This window comes from Grampus griseus (genome assembly GCF_964374135.1).
Source record: "Grampus griseus genome assembly, chromosome: 12".
NCBI lineage: Eukaryota > Metazoa > Chordata > Mammalia > Artiodactyla > Delphinidae > Grampus > Grampus griseus.
Window position 1 is genome coordinate 69,250,479 of NC_139006.1, and position 27,240 is coordinate 69,277,718.

The 27,240-nt window shown below is 35.5% G+C and overlaps 1 protein-coding gene across 4 annotated transcripts; it reads left to right on the top strand.

The window, feature by feature from the left end:
• The first annotated feature begins 2,698 nt into the window (after nucleotides 1-2,698).
• Nucleotides 2,699-27,240, top strand: POLI (DNA polymerase iota). Of its 4 annotated transcripts, none has more exons than XM_082667734.1 (10): nucleotides 2,699-2,774; nucleotides 4,235-4,357; nucleotides 6,327-6,491; nucleotides 10,583-10,735; nucleotides 12,919-13,155; nucleotides 13,968-14,146; nucleotides 14,971-15,062; nucleotides 17,347-17,477; nucleotides 22,414-22,619; nucleotides 24,583-27,240. In XM_082667734.1, the coding sequence occupies exons 1-10, from the start codon at nucleotides 2,735-2,737 to the stop codon at nucleotides 25,402-25,404; spliced, it is 2,148 nt and encodes a 715-aa protein (XP_082523860.1). In that variant the 5' UTR covers nucleotides 2,699-2,734; the 3' UTR covers nucleotides 25,405-27,240. The 4 variants fall into 4 exon arrangements, with proteins under 4 accessions (XP_082523860.1, XP_082523861.1, XP_082523859.1 ...); XM_082667733.1 differs by having other exon boundaries at nucleotides 2,725-2,813; XM_082667735.1 differs by lacking the exon at nucleotides 4,235-4,357 and having other exon boundaries at nucleotides 2,719-2,813.

Consider the following 27,240-nt stretch of genomic DNA (forward strand, 5'->3'; position numbering starts at 1 on the left):
CTGTGGAAGAAACATTCTTTTTTTTTTAAACATCTTTATTGGAGTATAATTGCTTTTAATTGCTGTATAACAAAGTGAATCAGCTATTATACTTATATCCCCACATCCCCTCCCTCTTGCGTCTCCCTCCCGCCCTCCCTATCCCACCCCTCTAGGTGGTCACAAAGCACTGAGCTGATCTCCCTGTGCTATGCGGCTGCTTCCCACTAGCTATCTATTTTACATTTGGTAGTATATATATGTCCATGCCACTCTCTCACTTCCTCCCAGCTTACCCTCCCCCCTCCCCGTGTCCTTAAGTCCATTCTCTATGTCTCTGTCTTTATTCCTGTCTCACCCCTAGGGTCTTCAGAACCTTTTTTTTTGTTTTTAGATTCCATATATATATGTGTTAGCATACGGTATTTGTTTTTCTCTTTCTGACTTACTTCACTCTGTATGACAGACTCTAGGTCCATCCACCTCATTACAAATAACTCAATTTCGTTTCTTTTTATGGCTGAGTAATATTCCATTGTATATATGTGCCACATCTTCTTTATCCATTCATCTGTTGATGGACACTTAGGTTGTTTCCATGTCCTGGCTATTGTAAATAGTGCTGCAATGAACATTGTGGTACATGACTCTTTTTGAGTTACGGTTTTCTCAGGGTATATGTCCAGTAGTTGGATTGCTGGGTCGTATGGTAGTTCTATTTGTAGTTTTTTAAGGAACCTCCATATTGTTCTCCATAGTGGCTGTATCAATTTACATTCCCACCAACAGTGTAGGAGGGTTCCCTTTTCTTGTGGAAGAAACATTCTTAATGAATTCTTCTCTATGGAAAACTCTGGAAAGTAGATTTACCATTAATAGATTCATAATCTTGAGTAAGCGTCTTAGTCTCTGATGGCCTGTTTCATCTTTGGTAAAATAAGAATGATGATACCTACCCTCTAAGGCATATTGAATGACATAATCTGTTTTAAGCTCTTAGGGCTGTGCCTGACATACAGGTGTTTTGTAAGTGTTCTTTTCTATTTCACTTCCCTCTTCTGTTCCCAGCACTGGCTAATAATTTGCGAGGTCCAGTGCAACATGGAAATGAGGGCTCCCTTGTTCAAAAATTATTAAGAATTTCAAGACAGCAACAGGAGAACATTAAATCAAGTGAGGGGCCCTTCTAAATGCAGAGCTACAAAGCCAGCCTGGCTCGCTCCCCTATGGTTGCAAGGTTCCATTTGTCTATTCTTCTACTAAATTTAAAGTCACTCTTCAGTTTGACAATTGACAGGGAAATAAATTCAATTAAAGAGGGCTTATGTGTGTTGTTTTTCAATGCTGGTTCACTTTTAGTCAAGCTGTTGAGTGTTAGTGACCCTAGGGCTCTTATAAAGGAACTGTTTTAATCTGCCATGGTATTTCCCTGGTTTGTGTCATTCTCAACATGGAGGAATTGAAACAAAATACCTTAGTTGTCTACAAGTAATTGGACCCTTGATGATAGCCAAAGAGGCACTTAATTCAAAAGTACTTTATCTAGACTTAGCAAATAGCAATCGCAAAGAAAGCAGGATAGCTTTAAATTGGTGTCTTAGATCCCATACTGGAGAGTTTGAAGGAACTGGTCCAGATGTCTAAGAGTAAAATACCCAAAGAGGAAGACCTGGTCTCCAAACCACCGAGCCCCAGCTCTGCCTGTTATTCCTTCTTTATGGATGCATCAGCATGTCCTTTAATGGGTTTCTCAAAGTTTTCACAAGCTATTTATGAAAGAATCCTGTAAAAAAAATCAAAATAATTGTGTGAATATATATATATATATATATATATATATATATATTCATTCACACGCACAGAAATTTCCAAATTTTCTGTTGGAAGAAACACACACAGGCACAAAAGGCATCTTAACAGAAAGCAAAGAGAATGAACATTTTTTGAGCACCTTCTAACCTTCCATGTCCCAAGTGTTTTATATTCATTGGAATATTAAAGCATATGTTAGTTTTCATTCTTTCATTTAATCCCAATACACTCAAGACCTTTTTTTTTTTTTTTTTTAAACAGTGGAGAAACAGGTTCAGAGCAGTTATTTAACCTGCCCAAAGTCACAGTTAGCAAGTTGGAGGGTCTGGATTGAGAATTTTACCAGACTCCAAAGCTCATGTATCAAAATCCTATTCAGTTTAAATGATTAAAAATTCAGGGGTCCAATCTGTCACAGTATCTTTGAATCAAACACCAAAGAAACAAAATGCAAACTTTAACATACTTGCTAATCATATTAGTTTACATGGTCGCCTTGCTGTCACCATAATTTCCATCCTTTCCCCCAACTCCATCAGCATAAATCATTCAGCGTCTAAGGGTTAGCAATTCTGCTAACAGTTATCAGGAGAACAGGCTGGCTTCTAAGTAAAGATAAACAGTTAAAATTTGTGGTGTGGGACTCACTCCGAAGACCTTAAGAAAAAAATGAGCTGTTTGGTAAGGCAATCTCTCATTCACTGCTGGGCGGGAGGGAACCCCCGCACGCTGGTCTGGAGGGTTCCCAGCCGGCGAGTCCTTCGGAGCAGCCCGCGGGTCGACGCAGACCGCGCAGGCGCCAGCCCGGAGCGGCTTCCCTGGAGACCGGGCGGAAGCGGTCGGAAGCTGCCCTGCGGTTGGCCGCTGGGGCGGGACGCAGAAGCAGGGGGTGGAGCCTGAGGAAGAAGGCGACCGCGACGAGGAAGAGGACGCGGCTCTGGGCATGGAGCGGGCCGAGACGTGGGCAGCAGGCAGCTCGCCGGGTGCGCTGGGGCCTGAGGAGCCCGGCGGCCTCCCTTGGTGTAAATGAGCAGCGCGGGGCGGGAGGACTCCCGGGGCAGTGGCGGCGGCCGTTGGGGTGCGACCGTCCCGCCCGGCTCGGGTCCTTTCGTCTTCCGGGCTCCGCTGAGAGAGCTGCCCTTCGCTGCCCGGTGTTTTGAGGCCAAGATCCCGAGAGGGATTTTTTGACCAGTAGTAGGGTGGGCGCGTCAGTTGGTTAATCGAGGTTGCATTTGTAATCCCTGAAACAGCCCAGTGAAAGCGGAAGAGTCCCCGGCCGCCTAAAGGTTGCAGTAGCGGGGGAACTTGTCGCCCGTTTGGCAAAGGTTGGGGCCCCGGCTCAGCCCAGACGGGAAGGGACGGCGCAGCTCGGAACCGGGGACGAGGCACGTCTGCAGTGGCCGCCTCTCCGGTGACCCACTTCCAGCCTCTGGACCCTACTTTGCAGCGCGCCAATCCCCGGGCCTGGGCCAAGGCTCTCCTTCCCTGCCTCCTAGACCCCCGCCCCCTTTTTAAAAAACTTAAATTTTATAATAATTTTAGATTTACAGAGAGATGCACAGATAGCTTTTCCTAACTTTAATATCTTACATCACCGTGATACATTTGTCAAAACTAAGAAAGTAACATTGGCATACTATTAATGAAAGGACAAGCTTTATTCAGATTTTACCAGTTTTTTTCCCACTTAATTTTTTTCTGTTCCGGGCTCCAAACCAGAAAACCACATTGCATTTAGCCTGCCTTGTTTTTAACTGGTGTTAAGAGCTGTAATCTCCTCTGTCTTATCCCTCTGCCCCTTCCCTCAAGACATGAACCACTTTTAAAATCCAGGAAATATTTACTCTGTCTTGCAATTTAGCAAGTATTCATTGGTAGTCTATTATATGCCAGTCTCTGTTTTAGGTATTGGGTATTCAGCATTGAACCAGCTAATCTTGATATCATATGGGAGCTAGATGTAGTCCATCGGGACCCATAGGTTCTGTCTTGTGCTGCTTTGTATTTCAGATTATTTTTTTAATTTAAGGACATGCCACTTAGAATACTTTTTAAGTTGGTTGAAAGATCAGTGTTTAAACTTTTCTGCCCCTTGCAACTTTCTCTAAATTTTCCCATAAACTTCCAAGTCCTAGGATTACCTCTTGCAATCTTCCATTATTGATAATTTTTTTTCCTTAAATTTATTACTATCCTGAGAAAAATATAGTATACAAAGAAATAGTAAGTAAACAGGACTGAAGACTATACTGTGGGTGGAGTTTCTCTCATGTCTTTGTAATTTTTAGATGCTTTGACACATGTGATAAATCCAGGAAAAAAACTTTAAAAATCGCTCTGCATTCTTCTTTCTCAGTTGCCATGTTTTAAGGGGCTGGCAGTTGCTCAGAGGCGATAAGCTGCCTGAATGTATTTTTATGTTTCTTTGCATATTGTGCCACAGTCCATGATCAAGTGGTGCCAGCAGGAAGCTCTTCATCTAGAGTCATAGTACACGTGGATCTGGATTGCTTTTACGCACAAGTAGAAATGATCTCACATCCAGAACTAAAGGGCAAACCTTTAGGTAATTCTGGAGTTTGATACTATTTTCTTTGTATAATAGGATTCATTATTTATTATGATTTATTAACCATATTAATAAATGTTGGAAGCAGTTCTGTGACGCTTTATAGACAGTAGTCTTTGCTTCACTACAGGTGTAAACTTTATAATCGTTTAATAAATGGTGAATGTGACACAAGTAGTATAGTTCACCAAACGGATGAACAGAGAGACCATGATAAACTTTTAGTCTTTTTCTCAATGTTTGAAATTTTACAACCGTCTTATCTCAAGAACAATCTCTTTTATTAATTTTAATGGAAGTTGTCATCTATTCTCTCACTTTTGAAATTAACTCTTGAATTGTGTAACATTCGACAAAATAGTTGGATTTTGAACAGAACCCAAAATGTTAAGGCATACAGTACAAATTTTCCATAAAATCATAAGTATCTTTAAAAGGCAAAGAGAAATTTTACATTGGGGATCTACTTACTATTATGTTGGCTTTTTAAAAAAACTTTCTTTTTTTTATTATATCTTAAATTGGGAAAGTAATTTAAATTTCTAAAAATTTATTTTATGCATGTAGTAAGGATTTATCTTTTAGTAAAAGCATAAAGAGCAATTTTGGTTCACCTGCCGCTTCCCTCTGGTGTGTATTTTGGTTTTGATAAGTCCCCAATTCAACTCAGCCTAGTTGATTTACTAAGGAACAGAGGGATGACTGATGACTAGTTTTTGGTATGCCAAGGTCAGTCTAGGATCTTTAAAATTAAGGCTGTCAAGGAGTTAGGATTAGGGGACCTCAATTTTCTTCTGAAGGCATTTCTAACTAGTAGCATGGTAACAAGATGTTCTGTAAGTAATGATTAGTAAAAAGGTATTGTGTAATTAAGATGCAGGAATGAATGATTACCAGGAAGTGAGGGATATAATGCTGAAAGTTTCTAGGAGAAAGCAGCATAGTCTTCCATTTGTACTAAGCAAATATATGACTACTTAACTTGGGCTGGTGACATAATGGTGAGTCCATTAATCCTGCATTAAAAGACTACTTTTTTAGTTAAGGAAGTTACTAATCTGATTTTTTACATAGTTCACTGGTGAATCATAAATTATTACTTTTGACCCAGTGCTTCTATTTTTGGGCATAATCTGGTATATCAAAAATATACGAAATAATGTTTCTTTGCCTTGTTTATAGTATCAACACTTTAGAAACAAAATGTCTTACATTAGGGGAATGGACATAACCTTTTTTTCCCCATCTACATATTTGTGTTTTACATATTTTAGATGAACGTTACTTTAATAGTGGTAAACAAGTAGTCAACTTGTGTAAAGAGAAAAGCAAATAATTTTAGCAATTTTAAGCTACCGAAAACTAGAATTTTTAAACAGTCTGTAGATGATCATAACTTAATCATTTTGATAAGGAGGGGGCTCATAATGCCACCTCACTCTCTATAATCTTTTCTGAAGATTACTATGAAGAACAGTTCAATAATTAGAACACTGATTGGGGGAGATCCCTAGTAATTGCTGTAGGTTGGCACTTGTAACAGAACATTGCTTTATATTCATTGGAAAGTTACTCAGAAGACAAGTTAGTTTTTCTAGCAGCAACCGGTAGTTAATTGTACTCAGTTATTTTCATCTGCTTTGTTTTTTGGTAAAACATGGCCTAGAGTTATATATAAAGTTATATAGAGTTAATTCTTTGGTTTTGTATTGTTTGAAAAAAATCCTCGAAGGATTTTATTTGTATCTTTTTGCAGAATTCATAGAATTGCTCGTTTGTGCTAATTTTTGTTAAATTGTACTTCATAGAGCTTTGATGAATGGAGGCTGTATTTTTTAACTGAGAGCTTTTTCTTCTTATCAAAACATGGTATTACAACTATAATATGGAATAAGTAAATTATATTTTAAATTTTATTTTTAATCCTCATAAAATATTTTTCTCATAAAATATTTATTTCTTATAGGGGTTCAGCAGAAATTTTTGGTGGTTACCTGCAACTATGAAGCTAGGGAACTTGGAGTTAAGAAACTTATGAATGTCAGAGATGCAAAAGAAAAGTGTCCACAGCTAGTATTAGTTAATGGAGAAGATTTGACTCGTTACAGAGAGGTGTCATATAAGGTTACAGGTACGTTACAGGTACAGATTATGGGCAATATAATTTCAGCATTAATTTTTATATAGGATGCCTGTTAACTACATGAATCTTTTAATAAATGTAAAATCCATAAGTCAGTTTCCTTTTATTTTGGGACTTTCCCATGTAAAAAAAATTTATATGAGAATGACTTAATATATTATGAGTAACGGTGACAAAAATGTATAGTTGGAAGGAATTTGAACTCTGTCACGCTGATGTTTACATAAATATGAGAAAATGTAAAAAAAATTTTAAGTGAGAAAATGGGAGAAGATAAACCAAAAAGAACCAGGTATTTTTAATTATAAGTTTAAATGCCAAGTTTAAATAAACTATGAAGAAATATGCTGTACTCTAATGCACTAATGGGAGTTGAGAGAGGCTTCTGTAATGTTTGATTAACATAATTAAAAACCAATTTGTTAGGAAGTATTAGCAAAGATAAGGAGTATATTTTTTTCTTAGATTTTATGTATATATTAAATATTTCAGTGTAGATAAACTCCCCCTTACTAAGGTTTGGGTTTGAATCTTAGTGTTTTAGTAAATTACAGGAAAAATGAAACCATGTGTTGTACTGGCATATGGCAAATATATACAGTTTTAAAATGTATAAGGATCAGCTTTTTATTTATCTTGTTTGCTATTGTTTTAGTAAATTCTTTTTTTTTTTTTTTTTTTTTGCTGTCCGTGGGCCTCTCACTGTTGTGGCCTCTCCCGTTGCGGAGCACAGCCTCCGGACGCGCAGGCTCAGTGGCCATGGCTCACGGGCCCAGCCGCTCTGCAGCATGTGGGATCTTCCCGGACCGGGGCACGAACCCGTGTCCCCTGTATCGGCAGGCGGACTCTCAAGCACTGCGCCACCACGGAAGCCCTGCTATTGTTTTTGTTTACTTGTTCTTTGGTTATTTGTAGCAGTTTTCAGATGAAAGCATTAAATATAATATCCAAGAGCTCTTAGGAATTAACAAGAAAAAGAAACTTAAGAAAAATGGACAAAGGATATGAATAGGCAATTAACAAAAAGAGCAAATTAAACAATGTGGAAAAAGAATGCTCAAATTCATTAGTACTAAAAATAAGAATGTGAGAAAAAGTAGAAACAAAGTATTACAGCCTTTTCAAGAAAGCAATCTAGAAACATGTTTTGAAATTAAAGATACCTATTATGTTCTTTAACCCAATAATACCACTGCTGGGGATTTATCTAATAGAACTAAAATAATGTGTATGTACAAAAATGTTTCTTGTAGCATGGTTCATAATTGCTAAAAATATGGAATGAAAACAATTGCTCACCAGGGTGAGAATGGCTAAATAAACTAAGACTTCTCTATAATAGAATATTATATGGCTATTAAAAAGAATGAATTGGTGCTGTACTGTTTGACTCACAGAGATATGCCTTGTTGAGTGAGTAGAAGGCAAGATGCAAAAACCAGTATCAGGTTTTTCCATATGTGTAAAACAATGACCCAAACCCCTTCCGCCACATGTGTGTATATGTCTGTGTGTGAATAGACAATGTGCACAATTATGTGTGTGTATCTGAATACTCAGAAGTTAATTTTTACTGTACATAGAAGAGGTGATATAATACAGACAGTGTGCATCTTGCCTTTGTTCTTGGTGATCTTTCATCTCATTCGTATAGCTCTTCCTCATTCTTTTTAGTGCCTGCACAGTATTCTGTTGTATTTTGTCCCAAACATTTAACCATTCCTTTACTGATATGAAGACAGTATGTCCCACTTTATGCCCATTGTCCCTATGTAGTTATTAATAGCACCTCCTTTTGTTCAAAAGATATCTTGTAAATTATGTGGCTTCCCTGATAGTGAGGGATTATTTCTGTTACCAACTTTTTGCTCTTACAAATATATGCTTCAGTAGACATTTTCATACAGAAATTTTCACATACTTTCATGAAGATATCCTTAAAGTAAGTTCCTAAAGTTTAATTGCTAGATCAAAGATAATTTGCATTAGAAATACTGCTATATGTTGCACTTGAGGTTGTCCCAACATATTGCTAGTATGTATGACAGTATTAGATATTCATAAAGATTTTGCCTATAGGCAGAAAAAATAGTAAATCATTGTTTTGATTTGCATTTCTCTATAAGTAAGTGTGAGCATTTTTTCATGTATTTTTGGTCATTTATATATGTTTTCTGTGAATGGCCTTTCTACTTGGGCCCGTTTTTATTTAGATTGCTCCTCTGTTTTGTGATTGGTTTGTGTCATTGTTTGGGGAAGTTAAGGAAATTAGCCCTTTGATGGTCATGTGTTATAAATGTATTTCCAATTTGTGTTTCATGTTTTTTACTTTTCCAGTTTGTGTATTGTCTGACATTATGTTGTCAGATTTATCAGTCTTTCTCTTATGATTTCTGTGCCACTGCAACTCTTCACAGTGAAAATATCTACTGGAAATTCAATGAGTAAATCTTAGTTTTTATGCTGATTCTTAACTTATAAAGTAGTATCTTGAAAGAATTAAAAATGCACTAATATAATAACAATAAATATTCTAAGTATGATTTATGCATCAATAAAATGTTATTTTGTTAATTTTTTTCATGGTATTATCTGAGTTGAAATAGGAACATAGCCTAATAGTCCTATACTGAATTTATTTCAGACCTATTTATGATGTATAACCTTATTGTTTATTTCATATTTTTATTCTACAGTATTACATTTTTGTCTAGATAGTTTTTTCTCTAATTATAACTCCTCTCTTTGGCCTTGTGTAATCATATGTTTAATAAATGCCTCTTGTTTATGGAGTTGACAAGTTGACAGCAAAAAAGAGGTTAACTTCAGGAATGGATAAGTGATTTATTCCTATGACCTAGTAATAGAACCAATATAATCAATCAATATTCAGTGATCCACCAGCTTTGTGCATGATTCGGTACTTAATTTGCTTTTCTCCTTAGCACTTAACTTGTTCTTTGTTTTTTATATAGTATTGTTTTGATAAATTTTATTTTCTATCTGTTACTGCTGGACATCAGGTATATACTTTTGGGGAGGAAAAGCAGAAATTGATGAGGGAAATTCAAAAGAATCCTTTTATATGGTCAGACACATTGTCAGTTTTTCCTCAGAGTAGGTATATGGTTTTCTCTAGGTAGGTTGAAAGTGATTTTTGGTGGTTACCAGATCACACTGTTGTCTTTATTAATTGTTTTTTCCTGCTGTTATCAGTGTTGGCATCAATAAAACAGAGCTTTCATATTATAGGACTTTAAGAACCTATGCATTTTTATATAATAAGAGGCTAATAGATTGTTTTCTGCCATCCAGCTGGTATCATAGGTGATTCAGAGAGAAGTGAAAATTCTTCTTAATGATTTCAAATTATTAGTTTTAATCCTAAAAATGAGAATTGATAAGTCTTTTTGAACTTATTTCAAATCCTGGTTCAGCTCAATTTAGTAAACGTTTGAGTTATGGACTAGGCATTCTGTTAGAGGCTGGGCATTCAAATACATGTAAGTCATGGGCCATCTCTGCCCTTAAGGAATGTGCTGGAGGGTGACTAATCAAAAAGTATTGCATTGTAGTATATTTTGAAAATTAAGTAACTTTTCTCTTTGGATTAGTATTAACTGGACATTTTAAATTTTATTTTGTTTTGCCGTTTTAAAATTCTTATGAAAAACATAGCTAGAATATATTATTACTTGTTTTTACTTTTCTAAGCAGACTATAATTTATTCTTTGACCTACTGCTTCAAGATCATAATTAACTGTAAGCATTGATGTTTAATGTACTACAGATAGAGAAATTATAGGTATAGGAGATTGAGAAATTTATTGCTATGAGCATCTGCCCAGGAAATGTTATTTTTGGACTTATTTTGTTGGAAAATATTGCCTTTACTCAGAATGTGGTACAGAAAAAAAAATCCCAGTTAACTGAGGACTTTATTAAAGATATTATGGGACTGTGAATATATGTAAAACCTTTAACAACATATTTTGTTATTTTTTTAAGCATAAAAGAGTTAAATCTATTCTAGTTACAACTTCAGTTACATCTGTGCTCCAATGTTATTTTAATTTAGAGTTGTTGGAAGAATTTAGTCCAGTTGTTGAGAGACTCGGATTTGATGAAAATTTTGTGGATCTAACAGAAATGGTTGAGAAGAGACTAGAGCAGCTTCAAAGGGATGAACCGTCAGCACTGACTGTGTCGGGTCATGTATACGGTAATCAGCGTAAGTGGGTTCTTATTCATTCAATTTAGTAACTAAAAGTATCTACATTTCTTAATGTTCAGTCAGTTCAGAGAGTCGATTATGTCTTTCTGAAAGTATTCTGGCTTTTGTTGGATATATTAGCCATATTTCAGCAGTCTAAGATGATTAAAATCAGGTATTGATATTCCATATTAAATAGGCAGAAAATCGTATTTTGATGACATGTAGCTCAGTGCTTTGTGCACTTTTCATTTCTCTGACACAGTCCTGTATTACGGTTTTTATTTTATTTTTTAATTTTTTGGCTGCATTGCATCTTCGTTGCTGTGCGCAGGCTTTCTCTAGTTGTGAGTGGGGCTACTCTTTGTTGTGGTGCGCAGGCTTCTCATTGCGGTAGCTTCTCGTTGCGGAGCACGGGCTCTAGGTGCCTAGGCTTCGGTAGTTGTGGCACGCGGGCTCGGTAGTTGTGGCACGCGGGCTCAGTAGTTGTGGCTTGCGGGCTCTAGAGTGCATGCTCAGTAGTTGTGGTACACGGGCTTAGTTGCTCTGTGGTCTGTGGGATCTTCCTGGAGTGGGGATCGAACCCGTGTTCCCTGCATTGGCAGGCAGATTCTTAACCACTGTGCCACTAGGGAAGTCCCTGTGTTATCGTTTTTAAAGAGGATGACTCTTTAGGTCATCCTTAAGTTACAGGAGTTGGCTTTTTAGAGTAGTTTTTGATTTTCTTAAAACCATTTTTAAGCAAAATTTTAGGTAGACTAAATTTGCCTTTGCTGCCTCTTTGATTGTTCACTTCTATTCTCCCAAGGCATCAAGACCCTCCCAAGTTAGCCCTTGTGGAAGCTTGTCCAGGGCTACCTGCCATATTTTGCAAGCTCATATTTAATCAGTTCAAATAATCTTTGCCAACTCTTAGCAAGAAAACAGAATGGTTCCTCTCCTTCGCGTATTAAAGTATGAATGACTGATGGTATTTCCAGGGTTATTTGCATTTGAAAATAAGCTGCAATCAACTCTACTGAATATCTAATTAGGCTTTCAAACATCTTGTGACTGCTGGTGACTTCCAAATCATACCACGTAGAAGGCAAGCTACTCTGCTTTTCTCTAAGACTTGTCCTGACATACTTGCTCATAGGTTTCAGGCAGCATGTGCTTTCTCTTATTCCCCCTTTTTGAGTGCTGGTGGATCAATCTCCAGTCATTATCCACCTCCCTGATATTAAAGAAGAAAAGAAGTAGAGCTACCATTCTGCCTTAGAAGAAGATATGAAGCTTTTATGTGTCTTTTGTACCTGTGCTCTTTTGTCACTTACGAGGTCTGGGTAGCAAGAAGGTTCCAAATGTGTTTCTGTATAATTTTTAAAGCAAACTTAGATTCTATTTGTTAGAACATATTGCAGAGAGCTAGGTCTTATATCCTAAAATATCTAATTCTTCATGAATTCTTCTTTCTCCTCCACGTAAGATTGTGTTAATTTTTTTTTTAAACCTACAGAAAAGTTGACAGAATGGTATAATGAGAACAGTCATTATGCCCTTCCTTGTAGATACTCCCATTGTTATCATTTTGCCACATTTGCTTTATCTTGCTGTTTATTGATTGGTTGATAGATTGTTGAGCCACTATTACAGACATCATAACACTTGAAATGTAAATACTCCTGAGGATAAGGACTGTCTCATATAACTCTAATGTCATTTTCACACCTAAGAAAATTTGTTTCTATATAATTTCCTTATACTTTTAATAAAAGATCTCTTAAACTGTATACAAATCCAAAATTGTTTTTAATAGCACATACCACTGGTGTGTAAAGTTTAGATTCAGATCTTTAAAGCTGCAATGTTAGCTTTATCATTAATGTAACACTTACTTTTATGCTTACTTCCAGATAAACATGAGTAAAAGTTCTACTAATGTCTGTCGGAATTTTTTATGTGATCAATTTTTGTAATCTGTTAATCATTCAGCACTCCCAGTATGCATTTGCTATCACAGGCCTTGGAATTTACTTGTGGTAGTTACTTTACAGAATTCCTGTGAAGGACAAGAGAGATTAGTTAAGTGTGTAGCAGTATGGTGGTAGGGAAGGGGGGTTGGATATAGATTAAGCCCTTTATCTTTTTAAAACTCATTTGTTAAAAAGAAAATTAAAATTTGTGATGGTGACTTTTAACAACATTGGCTGTTTTTATAGCTATAAACCTGCATGACATCTTGCACATCAGACTACTTATTGGATCTCAGATTGCAGCTGAGATGCGGGAAGCCATGTATAATCAGTTGGGTCTCACAGGCTGTGCTGGAGTGGCTTCTAATAAATTATTGGCAAAATTAGTGTCTGGCATCTTTAAACCAAATCAGCAAACACTCTTACTACCTGAAAGTTCTCAAGATCTCATTCATAGTTTGAACCACATAAAGAAAATGCCAGGTAAGACAAATATATTTGAAAAATATATATTGGTTTTATTGTATTTCTTTAAGTTTAAAAATTACAGCTACGTGTAATTAATTTTTAGAGCCTGTGTACTTGGCTCTTGGTGAAAACCAAAAAACCTGACGTTTTCTGGAGGGAATCTATATTAGGAATCTATATATATGAAAGTATTTTCCTAGTTTTACCTACTTTTGTATAGTTTGAATATGATTATGAAAGTTATAACCTGGAAACGTATGGTCCTTTATCACAGCATTAAATTTTTTCCTGTGGTAAAGTATGACTGAGTTTTAGTGCAAGAACTTTGTCATAGGAGTTTCGCTAATGAGAAGATTCGTTTGTTTGCTTTCTGGCTCGAAGTTGTATTTGGGATGGTTCCTACCTCCAGATATAAATGTGTGGTATTGTGTATAGAAATCAGTCAAGTTAGCTAATAATTAGCAAATGGTAATGCATTTTAATTGCTCTAGTGACAGTCTTTCTTCACATGGATAATAACTATGATTCTTCAATACTTCCACATTGTTATGTAACAGGTGGTAAAAATTTCATTTTATCAATATCAAGACAGCATTTATTGGTTGTCTCCTTATTCATTATATTATACTATGGTTGTTAGGTTTTCAAGGTGGTTCATAACTCAGAGGTCTTGAGCAGAACAACAACCTAATTTTTAATAAAGTTTGATCTTAGCAAAATACAAATTATGGTATCAAAAGACGTGGTTGATATCTTTATAATATTTTAATTAGCTAATTTTAAAGAGAAAAACTATTGTAACACCGTATGCATCTCTTTTTGCTTAGGTATTGGCTATAAAACTACCAAACGTCTGGAAGCACTGGGTATCAGTAGTGTGCGTGATCTTCAAACCTTTTCATCCAAAATATTAGAAAGGGAATTAGGAATTTCAGTTGCTCAGCGTATCCAGAAGCTCAGTTTTGGAGAGGATAACTCTCCTGTGACCCCCTCAGGACCTCCCCAGGTACGTGGCGATGATGTTCATTTTAACTGAATACTGGTTGTCACATTATTTGAGGTAAAGATTTCTAGTTTTACTGCTGTGTTCTTACTATTCTAATTTGCTTTTTAGGTTAGTACATGATCCCTTTCCTATGAGAAGGCTATTTATTATAGTGGATTAATAAATAGTCTTAAATTGAATCTAAGAATTAGTATTTAAGTCTCAAGTTAGCCACTGTGATTGAATACTACTTAATTTTAATAGCCTATATTGTATACAGTAGGCAAAATATTTTAATTTTTAAAAATCTTGTTTTCAGAGTAGTCTAATGGTTTAGGAAATGGAGAAAGGTATAATCACCCAGATAACATTGATGAATTTTTTTCCTGAGGGATAATAATATATACATTATCCCAGTTAATCTTCACAGTGAGTCTTCCAGGTAGTTAGTACTATTGTTCATACCTTTTCCCCCTCCCTTACTCCCTCTTCCTCCCATTATTTTTTTAAGATGAAGATACTGTACTTTAGAAAGGTTAAATAACTTGCCCAAGGTTAAACTCAGATTCAAGTCCTAGGAGATTAAGAGCCTCACTGTAATTGTACAATAAAGCGTGGCATTGGTACTAGAGCTTTGTAATTTTCTTGACTTCCAGTGCACTTTCTAGTGGAGTACAATAACTTGCAGATAAAAAGATTTAATATAAAAGTGAACTAAATGGCTCAAACTAAGTACATGAGGTAAGTTAGTAAAGAATGTGTTGAATATTTATTTAACATATACACTGATAATTGGAGATGTTTATTTGGGTTTTTATTAATCCTTATTTGTGCTTCTTTGGTAGTCCTTTAGTGAGGAAGATTCATTTAAAAAATGTTCATCAGAAGTTGAAGCTAAAAATAAGATTGAAGAGCTACTTGCTAGTCTTTTGAACAGGTGATTTTTCCATTTTGCTGTATCATCTTATAGATTCTGTGTATAGTACATGGAAAGAATACTTGATGTTCTATCTTGGAACTTACCGATTAACTGGAGACTAAACATACAAAGATAGATCATTATAAAGTAACAGATGTTTTTAACTAAATTTAATTCATCTACTTCCATTGGTCTTAATTTTAGTAACATTGTGGTTTACTGTGGATCTTAAGCTGCTGATCATTAACCTAAGGGAGTTTTATGGGTATCTCTAGAATCACGGCACCTATAAACTTTGTGATGATTGAGGATAGGAAATTGATGGAGAAAGCAGAAGAACCCTTTTATCTCCTGTGCCTCGGACCATGTGCAAGAAAATGGAGTCAGATGAAGGAATAGCTTAATGGGATTATGTGTGAGCAGTGAGAGTGATTGTGGGTATGTGCAGGGTTACTGGCCTATAAATACATGAGGAGTGTCAATTGGGATTATGAGTATACAAATAGCATTGCATAAACTGAACAAGACATTTAGTTTTCTGATGCTCCTTTGCCATCATATATCTATTTCTCAGTACTCCATTTCTTTTCCTCCCATTTCTTTGATTTCTCAAAGTGAGGTGTCAGGGATCTAACAGTTTTGGGTAGGTGTGCTTCTGTAATGATGCTAGGATGGCTAATGTGACTAGAGAAAATGGTTTTTGGATGACTGTAACTCTCAGAAAACTGATAAAGTGATATTTCCTTCAACTTCGCAGTCATGCAAAATGCATTGCAATCCCATGTCTTGAGCAGGGCTGCGCAGCTCATCATTTGCTGCATGCAACTGGCTGGCTATATGACCCAGCTTCAGTGATATGACTCAGGCTGAGCCTGTGACTATTGCTAGTGAAACTGGGTTATCTGCTTTGTTTCAGCTAAATATAAGACTACTGTGAAATGCCTGGTCACTGGAAAAAGTTGTGTACGTAGAGAAACCACAAGAAGTATACATTTTATAGGTTCTCTTATTTGAAGCATCAACCCAGAAATGAGTCTAGATGCTCTAAACCTGTGAAATAACTATTAACCGTTTCTCCTTATCTCTGCTTGGCATTCCCTTTTCTACATAGTGGCCCCTTGTATCAGTGACTGAGTTGTATAATGCCATCTAAGTAAATGGCAAAAAAAATAATTGTGCGTGTGTGTGAATGTTCTCAAGCATATGATAATTAATACTATAGATATGTAAGAGGTATAAAATCATACATCTAGGCACTGGTCCATTAATCCATTCCCTAGGCACTGGTCTTAAGATTGCTTAGAGTATAACCTTTTTCTAGTATGTCTTAATTAGTTATAGGAACCAAATTGCACTCTGAGTTGCATATTAACTTAATAGAACTGGAAGATGTTTAAACTAGTAACATGTTTACAGGAACCATTTAAGATATTATCTTAATAAAGCAGCAGTCAAGAAGTTTTGTGATAAAGCAATAAGAAAAAAATTGTTTACTACAAAAATCCAAATTTTCTAATTCAAAATCAATTTGAGTATGTTTAATAATACTTGTATTTTATGTTTGTGACACATATAGAAAGGAAAATGTTATTCTTTGATGACATTTATTTTCTCTAGTAATTAGATTTTCTACTTTATAAGCGGATTTTCCATGTCATTAAAAGTTTTGTTTTCAACACTAAAACCAAGATTATTTGGATGGAACACTTTTTAAGATGCATGGACAAGTACTTACCTTCCTAAACATAGTATATAATTAGCCTTTCACATTATTTCTCTAAAGCCATATAATGGTGATATTACTGACTCCCTTGGATCTATTTGAGGAGTGCTTTTTGACAGAAATAATCTCATTAAAACTTTTTTTTTGGTAATCTTATTTTTTTTACGTGTGTAAAAAATTGTCAATTTTTATATATTTGCTTCTGTCAGTAAATGATTCTCTGTTTCTTAAATTTCCTGCTGATTTTAATATGTTGCTTTTAGTTATGTTTTGGATTTGGATTGTAAAATGGCTTGTTATTATTATATCTTATCTCTTTTCTTTTTCTGATAGCACTCAATTCTGCATGAGGCCTGAGAGCCTTATTTAAGTTTCAGAGCTTTATTATGTAGACTTTGTGAAGTTTGCTTGGACTATTCAGGGACCATTATTGCCTACTGCCTAATTATCAACTGTATTTATAATTGTTACAGTTACTAAATCTGGCACCTTTAGGTAAATGAGGTATATTGGACCATTAAAAAAACTTTAGATAATACTTTTTCTAATTCCTTGTTTCCTCTTTCTCTTTATTTTTAGAGTCTGCCAAGATGGAAGGAAGCCACATACAATAAGATTAATAATCCGTCGGTATTCATCTGAGAAGCACTATAGCCGTGAGAGTCGTCAGTGCCCAATTCCATCCCACATAATTCAGAAGTTAGGGATAGGTAATGGACTAATTTTCTGATAATTTAATTGGCAGGTCGAACTCTTAAAAAAACAAACTTTGAGTTAGAAATATGATCCAAAGATGGGTAGTCTTCACAGGGAGTTAGTGAACTATTAAATACTTTTATTCTATATGAAATTTTCACTAGAAAACTTTGTTGTTCTTTAATAGATATTAAAAGTAAAAAACTCGGTTAGGAATGCTTCCCAACTCCAGAGAAAACAAAACTATGGTAATTAATTATATAGCACGAGATAACTTTTTTTTTTTTTTTTTTTTTTTTACGAGATAACTTCTTTATGGGCATTTAGATTGTTTCCAGTTTTTGACTGTTAGAAAAATTTGTTACGAAAAATGGTGCTGTGAACATTTGTGTGCAAGTCATTGGGCAAGTATATGCTTTTGTTCATCTTGGGTAGATTACAAGGAGTGGAATTCCTGGGTTGTATGGTAAAGTTGAACTCTAAACTGACACATTTTTTTTCAAAGTGAATATAACAGTGTAGATTCTCACCAACAAAGTATAGAGGGTTCCAGTGTTTTCATATTCTCACTGACATTTAGTACTGTCATTTTATTTTATTATACTCATTCTCATGACTGTAATGGTATTTCATTGTTTTGTTTTTTCTTCTTATATGGGTAGTACTTTTGATATCATCTAAAAATTCTTGGCCTAACTCAAAGGTCATAGATATTTCCTCTTATGTTTTCTTTCAGAAATTTTATAGTTTTAAGATTTCTACTTAGATCCACTTTGAATTAATTTTTATGTGTTGTGTAAAGTAAGAGTCTTAGTTCCTTCTTTTCCATGTGGGTATCCAGTTCCACAGAATTTGTTGAAAAGAATGTTCTTTCCTCTTTGAATTGCCATAGCACCATTGTCAAAAACGAATTGACCATAAATGTAAGGGTTTATTTTTGACCTTCTTATTCCATTGATCTATATGTTTATCCTTATACCAGTTCCACCCTGCCTTGATACTTTGTTGTAAGTTTTGAAATTAGGTAGTGTAAGTTCTCTAGCTTTGTTCTTTTATGAATAAGAATTTGATTTCTTTATTTGTTATAAGTTTATTCTGATTTTCTATTCATTTTGAGTCAGTTTTGGTCATTTGTATCTTCTAGGAATGTATGCATTTCATCCAAGCTGTCTAATTTGTTGTCATGAAGTTGTTAATATTCCCTTATAATCCTAATTTTTGTAGGGTCTATAGTGATGTCCTCTCTTTCATTCTTGATTTTGGTAATTTGTGTATTCTTTTTTTTTTTTTTTCCCTTGGTCATTCTAGCAAAGGTTTATCAGTTTTGTTAATCTTTTCCAAGATTCAACTTTTGGTGTCATTGATTTCTCAGTTGTCTTTCTACTTTCTATTTCATTTATTTCTGCTCTGATCTTTGTTATTTCCTTCTTTCTGCTTGCTTTAGGTTTAATTTGCCTTTCCACTCCTGGTTTCTTAAGATGGAAGCTTACATTATTTATTTTATACTTACCTTCTTTTCTAATAATTCAAGTTTAAAGTTATTCATTTCCTTCTGAGCAGTGCTTTAGCTGCATTCCATAAATTTTGTTGTGTTTCTTTTTCATTAACGCTAAAGTAGTTTCTAATATCCATTGTGATTTCCTCCTTGACCCTTAAACTTATTTAGAAATTTGCTGTTTAATTTCCAAATATTTGATTATTTTTCAAATTTCTTTTTGTTGATTTCCATTTTGATTTTAGTTGATCAGAGAACATACTTAAAGTAACTTCGATCCTTTTACATATATTGTGCCTTATTTTGTTGCCTAGCATATGGTCTACCCTGGAGAATGTTCTGTTTGCATTTGAAAAGAAGAGTTGAGCAACACTATCAAACCATTCTACTTAACTAAAATGTATGGACTACTTCTCCAAAATAGCATTTTTGAATGACAGTTTGTCTGGATATGTAATCCTTTACTGGTTTCTTTCTATACTTTGAATATAGTATTCCATTGCTTTCTGGTTTTCATTATTTTTGATGAGGAGGCAGCTGTTAATAGCTTAATCAGGAGAGATTCCTGTTACTAGTTCCAATCAAGAGAGAATAACCACACAGAAATTTGAACAGGGAAAGTTTCAAAGAATTACTAAATTATGATAGGGGAGTAACTATAAAGATATAAAGATACTCTAAGAGGTACCCGAGCGCTAAGAAAAAGTATCCAAGGAAGGGCAAAAGAGAGTCCTCTTACCCTCAAGGAGAAGGTGTGGTTGCAGAACACTGAATGGTAGAGAAATCCTTTGAGTTACCTGGCCCAGAGCTGGTCCATAGTTATTGGGCAAAGAGAATACCATGCTCTGATCTACAGATGAGCTGAGGCTGATTGGTGGATGCACAGGAGGTGTTGGGATATTGGGAGTTTGCTCACTGGCAGAGCAGCGCATGAGCTGGGGTATGCAGGTGTCCATGTTGAGAGGGCTTCTGTTAACAATCCTCCAGGATGTGGGCAAGCTGAGACTGGTAGGTGTTTATGCTGAAGGAATCTTCATTCTTCTGCTAGTGCAAAGGTGGAGGGTATGGTGCCTGCACAGGAAGAGCTGGAGGAAACAACCTTCTGTGGCATATGCAAGTCAAGCCTATTAGGTGGGTATGCAGGAAGGGTCAGGGTGCTGTTTATGGCACAGGCCTGGTATGTGCAGTGTTTGAGTTGCTAGTGCCATGGTAACATGGTCACTAGGCTTAGACTGGGGCTGGAGGTTGCTGAGGGACTGAGCATTCCACACACACGTGGTATGGCACAGCACTATTGGATATTTCCACACATATGTACTGCACACAGACCATGTTACGGGAGCAAGAAAAGGTAAATGACAGTACATCGGAACCAGGAAGAGAAACACCCTTTCTCCTTTAATGGTCCTCCAGTTCTCTCTACTGACAAAACTTAACAGTTGAGTTCAATGTAAAAAAAATTTTAGAGTCCAACGCATTATCACACAGCAGTTACTGAAGGGTGATTTGTAGCTGAGAGGCAATAAATTGTTACCAGGCACAGTTGTATTGTTGTTCTCCTTTATGTGATGAGTTATTTACCTCTCTGTCTTTTTCAGCAGTTTGACCATGGTATATCTAAGTGGTTTTGTGTGTGTGTGTGTGTGTGTGTGTGTGTGTGTTTATCCTACTTGGGATTTATTGAAATTCTTAATTCTGTAGACTAAATTTTTAGATGAAATATGGGGAGTTTGGGGCTCTTATTTCTTCAAATATTCTCTCTTCTTTTTCTTTCCTTCTGGGACTCTCATTGCACATATGATGGTGTGCTTGATAATAATGTCCTATAGGTGTGTGCAATTCTATTCATTTTTCTTCAGACTTTTTTTCTTCTTTATCAGATTAGATAGTTTCTTTTGAGCTGTATTCAAGTTCTCTGATTCATCTGTCACCTCAAAACTTTGTTACACATCTAGTGATTTTGTTGTTTTGGTTACTATACTTTATAACTCTAGAATTTCCATTTGTTTTGTTTTGTTTGTATGTTTGATTCTGTTTCTTTATTGAGACTCCCTCTTTTTTGGTAGTGGTTATTATATCTTACTTTAATTCCTTAAAATGATCTTCTTTAATTCTTTGAAAATATCTATAATCGCAACTTTGAAGTCTTTGCTAAATTGAACTTAAAGTCAGTTTCTATTGACTGCTTTTTCTGCCTGAGTGAGAATCACATTCCTGGTTTTTTTTTTTTTTGTATGTATTGTAATGTTTTGTTGAAAATTGGACTAGATAATGTATTCTAGAAACTCTGGATTTGGATTTTTTTTCCCTGTGGGCTTTTTTCTCCTTTTCTTTCTTTGTAACCTGTCTGGACTTAAGCTGCAGAATCTACCTGCCCTGTGATGTGTTGCCCCTGATCTCTCTGCTTAACTTTTTTTCTTTTTTTTAATTTAAATTTAAATTTTTAATTTTGTCTTCTTAGGAGATTACCCTGTGTCTGCATAGTTTGGTGGTTAGACAATAATTGGTCAAAGGTTTGCTCAAATACAACAGCCTGGAAGGCTTTCATTTTCTGTCAGCAGACAAGTGCTTGGGTTGGAGAGCACTTTCAAAATTTAGGCCTTTTTCAAATCTGCCTTGGCCTTTATTTTCGGCTCGTCCCTCTTGCACCTCCCCTGGTATACTTGCTGCCATTCTGGTGAGAGACATATGGAAAGCTTGGCTCCTCTCTGTGTGTGCAGCTCTCAGTCAGTTGGGGTTGTGAGGAGAGCTTATCTAGTCCCTCTGTGGTTCTCTCATTTCCAGATCTCCTGGTTAAATTTATGGCTGGTCCATTGATCTTTCACTCATCCCAACCACAGTTGCCACCCCAGGCTCAAGAGCTATGTGATTTCCTTTGTTTCCTACCAAGTTTGTTCATTTTTCTGGCAACACTGCTGGGTGTGGGCTTTTGCCTTCTACCTCAAATCAGGTCAGTCCTTTCTGGCAGCAAAGCTTCCGGCTTTCACAGCCAGCCTCATCCTGGTAAAACTACTATACAAACCGCACTGTGTAAATGGGGATACAAGCAACTCCAACCAATAAGGCTGCTGTCCCCACTTCATTACCTAAGTTCCAGCAGCTTTTCATAAATCAATGCTTCTCACTTTATTTGCCTTTGGTTCATTCCAGAATCTCAGAATGATTATTTTTGACCATTTTGTTCAGTTTTATTTTAATTTTATGGGGAGATTTTCTGACCTCATCATTCTCCCGTAACTAAAAGTTCCATATTTCAAATCTTCTGAAAACTTTAACTCATTTGGCAGTTGGTGTTAGTGTTGAGCTGTCCCAGTTCAGTAAATAATGTCAAGATGTCCCAATGATATCTATAGGATTTTAACTTCTTAATCTAAGCAATATAAATTAGATTAAGCTCTTAATATCAATTATGATATAATGTGTTTAGATATTGTCTTCTTAAACGTTTTATTTAGGAAATTATGATGTGATGACCCCAATGGTTGATGTACTTATGAAACTTTTTCGAAATATGGTGAATGTGAAGATGCCATTTCATCTTACCCTTTTAAGTGTGTGCTTCTGCAACCTTAAAGCCCTAAATACTGCTAAGAAAGGGACTATTGATTATTATTTAACACCATCATTATCAACAACTTCACGCTCTGGCAAGCACAGTTTTGTAAGTACACTGTTACTGGATTTGTATGGTTAAATTTAGAGATATAAATTTGTGTTTAACTGATATAAGTTAGAGATTCTTTTGGGTGATATGATTTGAATGACTTACTTGTAATAGTGCCTTTCATATTATGGTTTCTAGCCTTAAGTATACTGTACTGTGACCTAAGAATAAAACATAAACATCGCTGGATAAAAGAGAAAACCTTGATAGAGGTTCTCTGTTTTGGAACTGTTAAAACATTTTATAACAGTATATAGGAATATGATGATTAGCTCACATGAAAATATTTTCAAATACTGGAAATCTAATCTTGTTGTCAATTTATACATAAGCTACCAGTGACGCCCCCCCCGCCAAATGTCTTTGTTCAAATATTTAAATTTTCTTGGTTTTGAAATTACATAAAATTCTGGTAGCAATATTGATAGAATATGACTCCTCATTTTACAACTGTAGAAATTAAGAGTGTGGCAATAGAGAGGCAGAGGCTAGTCATATTTTCACATGACTAAAAGAAAATGCAAACTTTTGTTTACCAAATGCTTTAAAAAATAATCATCTTTTACTAAATTGTTTATGCCTACAATTAACTCTTAATTTTATTTTATTTATTTATCTATAAATTTTATTTATTATTTATTTTTGGCTGCATTGGGTCTTCGTTGCTCCGCACGGGCTTTCTCTAGTTGTAGCGAGTGGGGGCTGCTCTTCGTTGCGGTGCGTGGGCTTCTCATTGCAGTGGCTCCTCTTGTTGCAGAGCACGGGCTCTAGGTGCGTGGGCTTCAGTAGTTGTGGCACATGGGCTCAGTAGTTGTGGCTCACGGGCTCTAGAGTGCAGGCTCAGTAGTTGTGGCACACGGGCTTAGTTGCTCCGCTGCAGTGGGATCTTCCCGGACCAGGGCTCGAACGCGTGTCCCCTGCATTGGCAGGCAGATTCTTAACCACTGCGCCACCAGGGAAGTCCAACTCTTAATTTTAAATGTTTTTATTATTTGCTTTATTTTTATTGTTTAATCAGTCATTATAATTTTAGTAATATTTTCATTTACATTTAAGCTTATAATGAGAACAGAATAGTGTTATGGAAATACTGAATTAGTGCCCTCTTCTAATTACTTTTTTTTCGGTGACCCTTTTTATTCTGTATATTAACTGACATTTAAAAAGATGTTTACTTTTTAATTAGTCTGTAGAATGAGAATTAAAGGTCTTTCATCCACAGTAGTATTAGAGAGTAAACATAAGTGAAAGTACCTTGTACATGTCTGGCACACAGTTCATGCTCAATAAAAACAGTGACCCAAATCTCTTCTCCTTTTACTTTTTGGAAGTTACTAATGTGTTGATGTTTCCTGAATTATATATGACTATCTGTACATTTTTATGGTGCTTGAAACTAGAGGGAAAATTAGGCAAATTAAAATGGAAGGTGTTTTAAAATTTTTATTTCATGTAAATATAGAATAGTGTTACATCTTAATAATGATACTGTGTTTTTACCATAGAAGTATTTTTTTTCTTTCTGTTAAATGTTACACTTCAAAAATAGGGAATTTTAGAAAACCAGCCCTTGGTGCTATCTGTGCATATACATATGTTTTAGATACCCTTGGTGAATCATTTTATTTTTATAGGCCACCAGTCTTTTTATTCACAGAATTGAAAGTTTGAATACATGATTAAGGTCCTTTCCAGGTTTCCAGTACATACCTACCTTCTGGCTCAGTGCTTTCTAGGAAGGAAGCCGTCTTCCTGGAATCGTGAGTAAAGAGCCACACAGTTGTGTGACTAATTGTGGTGGATTGATCATTTCTAGTTGTTTGGAACTGGCCAAAAGGATTGAAGTTATGGAGTAGGATAGAAACATGTTGGTCGGATAATAGCTACAATCACACTTCAGCAGCATGAATGTTTAAAAGATATCAGTCATCTAAATTTTTCTGTTACCCTTGTATTCTAGAAAATGAAAGACACTCATATGGAGGATTTTTCTAAAGACAAGGAAACAAATTGGGATTTTCTACCAACTGGAAAAATTGAAAGTACAAGAACTGGGGAGTCTCCACCAGATACTACAAGTTTTTCTAAAGAAAAAGACAGTAACGAACTTCCACTCTCCTCACTTCCTGCGGGTATTGACCAAGAGGTCTTTAAGCAGCTTCCAGTAGATATTCAAGAAGAAATCCTTTCTGGAAAATCTAGAGAAAAAGTTCAAGGGAAAGGAAGTTTGAGTTGTCCATTACGTGCTTCTAGAGGAGTATTATCTTTCTTTTCTACAAAACAAATGCAAGATGGTTCCTTAAATCCTAGGGATCATTTATCCAATACCAAACAGATATCCTCTGTATCTCCCTGTGAACCAGGAACATCAGGTTTAAATAGCAGTAGTTCCTCTTATGTGTCTAGCCAAAAGGATTATTCACATTATATAGACAGTAACTTAAAAGATGAACTAATGAGTCAAGGACCTAAAGAGTCTCAAGGATTCCACTTTTCAAAAACAGACCCTGCTGTATCTGTTTTCCATTCATTTCCAAATGTGCAGAGTGAGCAACTTTTCTCCAAAAACTGCACTACAGACAGCCATAAACAACCGATGGCAACAGTCCTTATTCATGAAGGACTTACAGAAAATAGAGAGCAAGATTCTACCAAAGAGAAAATTACTTTTCCTTCTGACATTGATCCTGAAGTTTTCTATGAACTACCAGAAGAGGTACAAAAAGAACTGTTGGCTGATTGGAAGAGAACAGGATCAGATTTCCACACTGTACATAAATAAGCATGCTCAGAAAAAAGGGAAAGATGTTCTCAGATTAACAGTTTATTAAGCTCTTCTAAATTAAACACTAATACTTTCAATAATGTAGAAACACAATATAAAATGTTCCAGATAAAGCAAACATAGTTATGGGAAGTAAATTCTGGCACAAAGCATAAAAATATTCGTAACAGAAATAATGTAAAATGTTACCTTCCTCTTATTTCTAAAGCTATTTTATATTGCTTTTCAATAAAAAGAATATCATGGTCAGCATTAGTACATTTTCCATTCATTGTGGAAACATTGGGAGGAAGATATATATGACTATATAAAAAATAGAGTGGCCAAATCATTGGTGTGCTGTACCAAAGAGCAGGTTTTTTCTATGAACTATGGAGTTGCTCAAGAAATTCACCTCATTAGGAAATAGCTATAAGAAATTCTATTGCCTGCTAAAAATGTATGTCTTTGACTGAAGTACTATGTACCATTCGATAAGTTGATTTAAAAAAAATACCAAAGCAATGTATATTCAATTAATGATTCTTAGTATACCTAGAACCTACCACAATGCCTGGCACACAGAGGGTGCTCAGTAAGTACTGAACGAATGAGTTGTGTGGCAGAGGCCCAGCAGGGAATTGGTCTGGGGAGTGTATTTGTTGTAAAGAACTAGAAGGAACTCTCCATACAAGTTGATTAAGGGAAGGATGACACTAGAAATTCAAAGTGATAGGTCTTTAAGAATGTCAGATAATGGAAGAAGTCCATTTCCTCTGGCCAGTCTGTAGGGTCTAAAAACAATGGATTAGGTGTGTTTTAATCTCTACAGTTTTGTAGATGAAGATTTGGAGATGAGATTAAGGATATCATACACAGTGACTAAATTGATGGGTATCCTATTTCTCCCATTGTTGTTGCGTTCCCCTTTTGCCTTCAAGATTAAGAATCAGATATAAGCTTGTGGACATTTTATAATTTGCAGGACATAGAGAATGTTTCTAGAAGGCACCAAAGTGTGGGTCAGCATTGGATTGGAGTAGGTCTGTTCTCAAGTTTATATCCTTTCCAGATATAAGAAAGAAAGGATGATAAAAATAAAGTGTACAAACGTGAATAAAAGTTGTTTAAAAATATTTTCTTCCTGGTGAGGACTTTTAATTAGTTTTAGATTTCTTGACATCTGAAAATTCCCTAACAAGGATTTTTAACAGGGAGTTGGGGTTATCAAAAACAATAACTTGGAGCAAGAATGTCAGAAATTATTTACCATGCAAATATTTAGTGCTTAGGATCAAAGGCTATAGAATTTTCTACATGCAGTATTCTGGTAAGGTAGTTAAAATTCATATGAAGGGATATATTACTTTTTTGGATAATACATTTTTACAAAGTTTCTAATAATCCTTGTAATTGTTTCAGCCAGAAATCATTGGACAACTGAAAAGTTAGAAAAAAAAAAAAAGGTTAAGAAAAGTAAAGTAAACAGTTTGGGACAGTTTAAAAAGAGAAAATGAAGTAGTAAAAAGTACACTTTCTTAAGTGAGAATGCAAGGGGTATATCACCGCTCTGCTATTTATTTATTCTGTGGCCTTAAGTTGGTCTTTCAACATCTTTGTGCCTCAGCGTCTGACTTTTTAGATTATCTTTTTATCTCTATCTACTTTTAATAAAATAATCTCTTTTTTCTTTGGTGTTCTACAGGTTTACTATAATGTTTGGAGATGTGAATTTCTTTTTATTTATTCTTGGTGTATGCTGGCTTTCTGTATCTTTCAATTCATTTTAGTTCTATTAAATTTTTAGCCACTCTTCAAATACTGCTGCTCTATCCTTCTAGGACTCTGATTGCA